Source organism: Seriola lalandi, unplaced genomic scaffold (assembly GCF_002814215.2).
Source record: "Seriola lalandi dorsalis isolate HSWRI2012SDOR001 ecotype SW California unplaced genomic scaffold, Sedor1 jcf7180002054418, whole genome shotgun sequence".
Classification (NCBI taxonomy): Eukaryota; Metazoa; Chordata; class Actinopteri; order Carangiformes; family Carangidae; genus Seriola; species Seriola lalandi.
Window position 1 is genome coordinate 572,321 of NW_019524971.1, and position 8,894 is coordinate 581,214.

The window sequence follows — 8,894 nt, forward strand, 5'->3', positions numbered from 1 at the left end:
TGATCAATACAAAACAAGTGTTATTGCTTCAACAGTGCACAGTCTGTTTATGTAACACATTTCCATATTTATCATGCATAATCAGTATAATCATGGAGTAGTTAATATCAGACTGAGCAGATGTAATTATATGTCTTTATTTAAATTAGAAGATCACTGAGGGTAAAAGCTCTTATTTACAATGATGTTAAGTAGATAAAAATAACTTATCAAATTAATACAAACATATAAATACAATTAAATAAATAATGTAATGACATCAATTAAAACAGGTACAAACAGAAGTTAAAAGGTCTGTGATTAAGAATCTAAAATGACCAAGAGGCACCAATAAATTCATCTTTAAAGTGTTTATTAATGTATTAGTTAATAACTATAATTCCCTCTGTGGAGTAAATATCGTTAAATATTAATACATGAAACAAACAAACAAACAAACATCAATGCCACAATTAAATTGCTTTTGAGGTTTGACTGGCGCTTACAGTCCTTGTACCCTCTTCTTCTTCTGCAGTGGTTTAATGCAACTTCACTGGAGATTTATTATAACTATTATTCACATAACAGTATGGGATGGAAAAGCACATTAATTAAAATTTTCTTTTGTAGATTTTTCTGAAAATTCGGTTAAAATTTCCGCTGCATTTTTGGCAGAAACTTGGCTACTGTCACAGGACTTTTAAAACACTGACATCAATGGACCAACATCCTGATGTTCTCTGAAGATAACAAAAACAATTAGATTTTCATTTCCAGTTGTTTAAGAACATTTTCTGTACATATGCAGTTTTTATTTCAGCATATGATGAAGGGAAATTGCACCAAGATGTAGTTTGCCAACATCATGGTGGATTTAGAATAGTCCATTTTAAATATTGTGTCTCTCCTATAGAATATAAACTGTACTTTTAAATAATCTGTACATGAATGTGACATTAATGGTTAATTTCTGTGTCATTAAAATTAAAATTAAAATTAAAATTCACTGTTGCTTTTTGTTTTTTTTTTTCTCAGGGTTGGACCTGCCCTTCATGATGATGCCCCACCCTCTGCTGCCCATGGGGTTGCCTCCTGCGTCTGTCGCCATGGCGATGTCCCAGATGAACCACCTCAGCACTATCGCGAACATGGCCGCTGCAGCCCAGCAGATACACACTCATGTACACCGCGCACCTGTCATCAAGGTAACTTTTAATACAGTTTTAAATGGAAACTATAGAGGACCCAGACGGGTTCCCTGAGGAACTCCTCTGTGAGTTTTACCATAGTTTTCCAGGTTTAAAGTTTTTTGAGGAAAAAAACAAACGTAATAAGTGATTTTTTTTTATGTGTGGATATTAGTTACCAATAATTACTCACTACTTACTTATCACAAATATTTTTAATTGGGTTTTCTAGTTTATTAGTTAAAGAAACATCATCAAAACTGCCTTAGCCTCCCCGCTCCTAAATCTATTGTTATATTGCGATATTTAAAGTTGTAACTAAGATCACTGACTCAGATGTAACAGATGAAATCTCATGATAAGAGCAGGTTGAATTCTTTATGTTAAGGAAAAAGAAAAGGAGCATATTGCCATTTACACCAATTACTCAGATCAGACATTTTGTGTTAACCTCATAATATTTTATAACAGCTGATTGAAACAAGGGACATTTTTTTTGCATCCAAAGTCATTTCCCACATCCTTCCCTGACAAATAAAGACTCAAAGTATTATGTTCAGAGTGTTGGTAGATAAATTACACTTTGAAAATGAGATTATAAAAAAGTCAAATTGATTAGATTTATTTATTTTCCTCTTTGGTTATAAAAACAAGACTAAAAAAAGTGAAGAAGGAAAGAAAATCACAATCATAATTAATTAATGGACACAGAACATATGTAGAGACTAACACATAATATATAACTAACCACAATAATGTGCTTTATTGTTCTTAAACAGCTTCCACAGTATTTCCATCACTCATATAATTACATCTTTTGTGTGTATTATTTTCAAATTTGTTGCTACACCTCTGACACGGCAGTTTCCTTTCTGTAATCAATGGTAACTAGCGGTAACCGCGGTTAACACAGGCCTCCTAATGATTCACTTAAGGAATCCCTGTTGAACCTCTACACTTAATTACATCTCACTCATTCATTCTTTCCCTCTCTCTCTTTCTCCAGGAGAGAGTGTGTGACAGTCCCTCTCTCTCTCCGTCTGTCGATGAGACCAACACTCCTCTGCAGTCGCAGCCCAGCAGCTCTGCCTCCAGCTCGCCTGAAAGACTGGGTACACACACACACACACACACACACACACACACACACACACACACACACACACAGATTAACATATGGTGACAACAAAAATAAATTGTAGATTAGGTACAATAAATCAATTGACAGAAAAAAATTAATCAGTAACTAAATTAAAGTTTATGTGAATTTTCAAGCAGAAATGGTCGATATTTAATGACTAATAATGTTCAGGTTTCCTTAGTTGTATATGATGATAAACTAAACATGTTCTGGTTTTAAGTTAAGTAACTAAAATCCAACGTCTTCCAAACGTCTCATGCCAGCGACATTGATGTGTAAAATATTGCCATAAGTCGTGAGCAAAACCCAACGTCAGCAAAACGTCATGATGTCAGTGAGCCAACTTTGGGTTCGATTTTAATGTCCAACCAAATTAAAAATGAAAGGCCAACATCAGCGTTACCTTGACGTCCGGTGCCTGTTGTCTTTCTGCTGATAACATTCAGGTAAATATACAGTGGAGTCTAAAGAGTGTGAGACCGCTTCCCCAGCATATATGTACTGTATATATGTAGGAACACACATATGACCAAACACTCTACACTAAATCATATGACACGTTTCACACAGATACACATGCATCAGCACATGCACGTGCACACACACACACACACACACACACACACACACACACGTTAATGTAAACACACACACTCACTGTGCTGTTTCTATCACCAGGATTGGTGTCAGCTGATGCAGATGTTGCGCTGACCAACCCTGCTGCACCCAACAAGAAAATAACAAAGGACAAAGGTTGGACCACACACACACACACACACACACACACACACACACACACACACATTTATATAAGTGAGGATATTCCATTACCCACCTTAATCTAAACCCTTACCCATTTTCTTCTGACAACTGACAAATTGTCCTCACTTAGGAAGGCTTTCCTCATCTACTGTATTCACACACACACACACACACACACACACACACACACAAAGACACTGTGACTGAAAACACACACATGCAGCAGACAACTATGCGGTCACACACACACACACACAAACAGAGAAACAGAAGCGTCAGGATGTTCTGCCGCTCATATTGATCACCTGTCTCCGAGCCATCAATCAGAGGGATAAAGGAGGGAGAGAGATAGATGGAGGGAGGGAGGGGGGTGAGCGAGGGAGGCTAAGTGAAGGAGGCATGGCTAAAAGGGGTCAAGAGGTCACACACTAAAAGCATGCGGGGCCTCTCTTCCCTCCATCACGCTCTCTTTTCCCCTCTCTGTATTTTCCATTCTTATAACACATTGTTTTCATCTGGTTCTTCGCTCTCGCCATCCTTCCCTCCACCTCTCCACCTCTCCACCTCTCCACCTCATTTCCACTCCATTCATACTCCTGAAGCGCCACTGCAGACATCAGCAGGAGCGGCAGAGGGGCAGCTTCCTTTAAAATCGATAACGGAAAAAAAAAAAATCAGTTGGAGCATGCATCTTCAAGAATCATTGTGTGAGTCAGAAAGCTCACTGACAGCAGCGTTTTGTTTCGGCTGGGATGCGGTTGCCTCGTCCTGACCTGTGTCGCTAACACACGGGGGGGAAAATAACAAGATGCTGTGAACAGGAAGAGAGAAAATTCACCTTTTTGTACAATACGAGTGAAATCTGTGGCTGCTTTAGTGCTGAGTAATAATCAGACGTAAACATCAGTCCAGTTTTCTGTGACATGGACGTGGAACAAGCTGATTATTCCAAATTATTATTATGAAAAGTGCATATATAGTAAGTTTATATATGTAAAGTTATGTTGATTAAAGCTCCTCCAGAGTAAAGGTCTGTGTCCATGTGTAGTGTGATTATAGATCAGCTCTATCTTCTATATTAATACTGTGAAAGTATCAAAGCCTCAGTCCACAGAGAAATGCACACAGCCTGTATTCAGAAACTGAGCCTTAAAACCAGCCGTCAGGACTTCTGGAACTTTGTGATGTCACAACAAAGCAGTCACCAAGCCCCGCCCACCTGGACCCACCATCCAAACCTTGCAGGATTTGGTTTCTCTGAGTGTTTTTACCTGAAATCTGCTCTATGTTTATTGGATCACTCAGAAAACAGTCAGCCAATCAGAAGAGAGGCTCAGAGCCTCCTCTCTTCTGATTGGCTCAGCGACCTGTTGTTACTAGAGCTGCAGAGAGAAGTCTGAGAGAGGAGATGTAAAACACAGAGGTGTTAAAAACTGGTTGGGCCCCATGAGGTCTGTAAAGTGTGTATTTCTACTTTGTGTTAGTAAACAAAGGGATATTTGTCCAATCAAAATTTTAAGATACCAACATCTCATTAAATATTATTGTGTATATTAAACGTACGTTGATTACCAGAGAAGTTTTAAATAAAAAAACATTTTCGACACATAAAGTGTTGACTGCCCTTCTCCGGGGAAAACAACAGACAGCACAGTGTTCTCTGTGGCCTCGCTCCATCTGGACGCTATATTGCAGCAATTACTAAGAGTTACATAAGAAATTCAACTTTAATTAAACTGTTTGTGATTAAAACATGACCTCACTGTGTCATATTTTTGGCCATTTTCCCCCCTTTGTTTTCTTTTCTTTCTTTTATTTTTAAATGAGCAGACAGGATTCAGGCTGCGGTGCATGTTGTATTCACATCCTGTCAGCGCTGACATCACTGATGACATCACTGATGACATCACCGATATTGTTTTGGAGTTTGTGTGTGATGACAAAAAAAAGTGAATCAAATGTTCAGGTTCAGTTTCCGGCGACTGACGTGACATTTCATTCAGAAATCCAGGTGCAGGTGCATTTCCCCTCGCTGCTGCCTTTTTCAAAATAAAAGCCCCTGATTGAGCAGCTACACTGAAACATCGATCCAACACCAGAAAGCAGTGTTCACCCTTCCTCCCCTCTCCTCCCCCCTCCGCCCCTTTCTGTAATCCTCAAGTCTCACCCCTCCTCCTCTCCTCATCCAAACGCTTTTCTCTTTCTTTTTATAATCCTTTTAAACGCTCCCTCTCTCCTTCCTCCCTCTACTTTATATTCCTCTCCTCCTCCATATTTCTTTTAATACTATTTTTTCCTTATATTCTCTCTTTCCACCGTGTCGTCCTCTACCTTTTGTCCTTTACTGTGCTCACCTTTCATCCCTCTTTTCTCCTCTCTCCTTCATTCTGTAAATGTTTTTGGTTTAGTCATTTCATCACCAAAATGTATTGAAAGGTTTGAGAACAGGTCCAGATAAGGAGAAGGAGAGAGGGAAGACAGGAGGAGGAGGAGTGGAAAATAAAGAACAAATGATGAATCAGAGGAAAGAAAAAATGATCAATTAGCCTGTTGAGGCAAATTGACTTGATTTAAGAAATGAGGGAAAGAAAATTTTAGGAAAATTTGCAAAATTATTTAGGGAAAGAGAAAGAAGAAAAGATGCAGAATAAAAAAGAGGGAAGTGTGAAAGAGTTAGGGATATGAAAATGAAAAAAGACGAGTGAAAAGATGAAGATAGAAGAGAAAGAGTGATGAGAGATATAAGACAGAAAGAGGAAATGTAGAGTGGAGGGATGTATGGATGGAGTGGCAGATAGGGGATAGAGACGGTGTGTGTGTGTGTGTGTGTGTGTGTGTGTGTGTGTGTGAGTCAGAGTGCATCTTAATCAGCGTTAATTTCACAGCAGAGTTAACCCAGTTGTCAGTGTGTTAGGCATTAAGGGCTGAGCAGACACTGTGACGCACTCGCAATGCACACACACACACACACACACACACACACACACACACACACACGCACACACACAAATCAAGGATGTCTTTAATCCTTGCCAATTAGTACCCCACATGATTGTCTGAATACTAACGACCTCTGTACGTGTGTGTGTGTGTGTGTGTGTGTGTGTGTGTGTGTGTGTGTGTGTTGGGTATAATTGATTTCTCTGATGCTGCTTCGTTGCCTTTTATACCTTAGTAAACATCAACATTTCATAAACTTCACTCGAAGCGCGTGACGACGTATCGCTGATGGAAACTTTTTTTTGTTTTGTTTTTAAAGCACTGGAGTATTTTTCAAACTGAACAGACTCTTAAAGGAGTGAAACGCGCTTTAATTAGACAAGAAAATATAGAAAAACACGCTCAAATCTTCAAGCAACATGTGAAGCTACAGCCCAGAAGAACGTTAGCTTAGCTTAGCATAAAGACTGGATTCAAGGGAAAGTCACTGCTCCGGACCAAGAAACACATTAAACCATAACTTGTCAATTTTACACTTTAAGTTTTGTCCAGATTAAACAAAATAATATTTAACATGTTGATTAGTCAGATTTTGTTTTTTTAATAAACAGTCTTAATGCTAAGCTAAGCTAACCTTTGATACACTTCAATACCTGCAGCTAAATCTTTTAAAAACACGTTCAAGAGCTCGTGGTCAGTTTAGTTTAAAAGTCCTTCCTTCTAAATAATTTTAATTATGAATCATTGTATGAATGATGAATGAATGAATGAAAAATATCTCACACAAGGAAACACTTAAAAACAGTAAATAATAATAATTAAACCATGAAGAAGACGTATTCTCCATTTGAAACCAATTGATTAACTTTCTTTAACCAACTATTTCACGCTGAAACAATAAATGTTCTGTTTAAATAAGATTATACAGTATTTTTTTTATTTTATAACAAAAGAAAATATAATATAAAAAGATAAAGTAATAGGTTTTAACATTATTATATAACATCATTCTTGAAACTGAATAATTTGGTTTGTAGCAATAACAAAATATTGTCAAATTTCACATTAAAATGACAAAAACTACTTAATCCAACATTCAGGAAAATATAATCTTGTGATGTTTTCTTCATCGTTACAGAGGAGTCTTCGCTGGGACAAGCCCTGCCCCCCGGCTTCCCCGCTCCGTTCCTATTCGCCGATGGTTTGTCGTCAGTGGAGACCCTGCTCACCAACATACAGGTGGGATCCTGTTTTTAACATCAAGCCTATTGTCCAAATGTTCAGACGTGGTGTGGTTGTGAAAGTGATTTTTCCCGCCCTCAGGGTCTGCTGAAGGTGGCGGTGGAGAACGCCCGGGCGCAGGACAAACAGATCCAGGCGGAGAAGAGGGAGCTGAAGATGGAGCTCTACAGAGAAAGAGAGATGAGGGAGAGTCTGGAGCGACAGCTGACCTCCGAACTGCAGAGCAGAGGTCTGAACACCCGACTCCGTCTCCATGACGATCATATACGAGGAATCTGTTTTACCACATGCAGCGAGAAAGAAACGTAACTGATTGAACTTGCATGGAAGTCGTAGGCGGGCGGGGTTTTGATAGCAGAGACCCGAGTCCTGAGTCAGGGTTAGGAAACAAAACTGTGGTCGAAGGCAGGGAAAGATAAACTAACAACACACAGTCTTTAACCAGGAGCTGTGAGAGATTAATGCAACAATAACAAAAGTTAATCGCACTTCAGCTGCTGCTAATATTGCAAACGAACTGTGCTCAACACCTCCTCCTCTCATTGCTCCAGCCTCCATCCAGAAGCGTCTGAAGAAGGAGAAGAAGGCGAAGAGGAAGCTGCAGGAGGCGCTGGAGTTCGAGTCCAAGAGGCGGGAGAGAGTGGAGGACGCTCTGAAACACTCGTCCTCGTCCTCCCCCTCCCCCGAGCCGCTGCACGCCGCCAACAACAACTCCAACAACGCCAAGAACGGTACGACGGGATGTTCTGTCCTTTTCCTTTCTGCCTTGTTTCTGCAGCTCCTCATGTTTTCTTACCATCTTTTCCTTGTCTTGCTTTTTAATTACTTGTTTCTTTCTACATTTCTTCCTCTTCCTTTTCTTTCGTACTGTCAGTTTAAATATTCTTGATGCTTTTTTTGTGTTTTTTATTGGTTTACATTTGTGTTTGTTTCATGATTATCTCGAGCATCACGTGTTGTGTGTGAGCAGCTGTGTAAATGCATAAACTTAAGAAGTAATAATGTACAGCTTTCATTTAAACAGCGGCAGTGGTCGGCTTATATTCATTTCATGTATAATTTCTTGCAGCAGTGACCAAAATATCTTCTGGAACAAAATGCTGCATTTAAGTGATGCTGAAGTTATCGTAATTTGGAGTTTCTGACTCGTAAATTAGTGCGTAAATAATTAGTGTGTAACAACAACCGCTGGGGAACTTGGATTTGTCTAAAATAATATGAAAGTGTCTGAAAACCGAGCAAACATGAACGCCTCATTTCAGCCGGAAGTCCAGGAGTGTGATTTTGTCAGTGTGCGGTCGTCACACAAACTTCTCGCGTTGAGCTGGTGAACGTGAACGATTTTCTTTATCTGATCATAATGATTCATTGAATATATTTGGACAAATTTTCCACAGTTTTCTGACAAATTAAGAAAATAATCATCAGATTAATCGACGATAAAAACAATACAAACGTCTTAAAGCTACAGGGATGAGACACACGTAGTTTTGTAGCTTCGCTTAATGTTGAGATGTAACGTCACAGAAACGATGTTCAAGTTGAACAGATGTGGATTTCTGCTGTTACAGATGTTGGTAATGAGTTTTAGTGTCAGTCGCACCTATAGGTTTCCTGGGTTGTTTTAGGGATGATGGTGAAAC

General features: G+C 39.1%; 1 protein-coding gene across 1 annotated transcript in view; it reads left to right on the forward strand.

The window, feature by feature from the left end:
• LOC111657884 (dachshund homolog 2-like) overlaps nucleotides 1-8,894 on the forward strand; it is a 73,490-nt gene that overhangs the window by 64,104 nt on the left and 492 nt on the right. Inside the window, exons 5-10 of the mRNA XM_023410228.2 lie at nucleotides 1,015-1,184; nucleotides 2,173-2,278; nucleotides 2,986-3,060; nucleotides 7,148-7,248; nucleotides 7,333-7,480; nucleotides 7,803-7,982. Of these exons, the coding sequence (XP_023265996.1) occupies nucleotides 1,015-1,184; nucleotides 2,173-2,278; nucleotides 2,986-3,060; nucleotides 7,148-7,248; nucleotides 7,333-7,480; nucleotides 7,803-7,982 (780 nt within the window). The remainder of the gene's footprint in view (nucleotides 1-1,014; nucleotides 1,185-2,172; nucleotides 2,279-2,985; nucleotides 3,061-7,147; nucleotides 7,249-7,332; nucleotides 7,481-7,802; nucleotides 7,983-8,894) is intronic.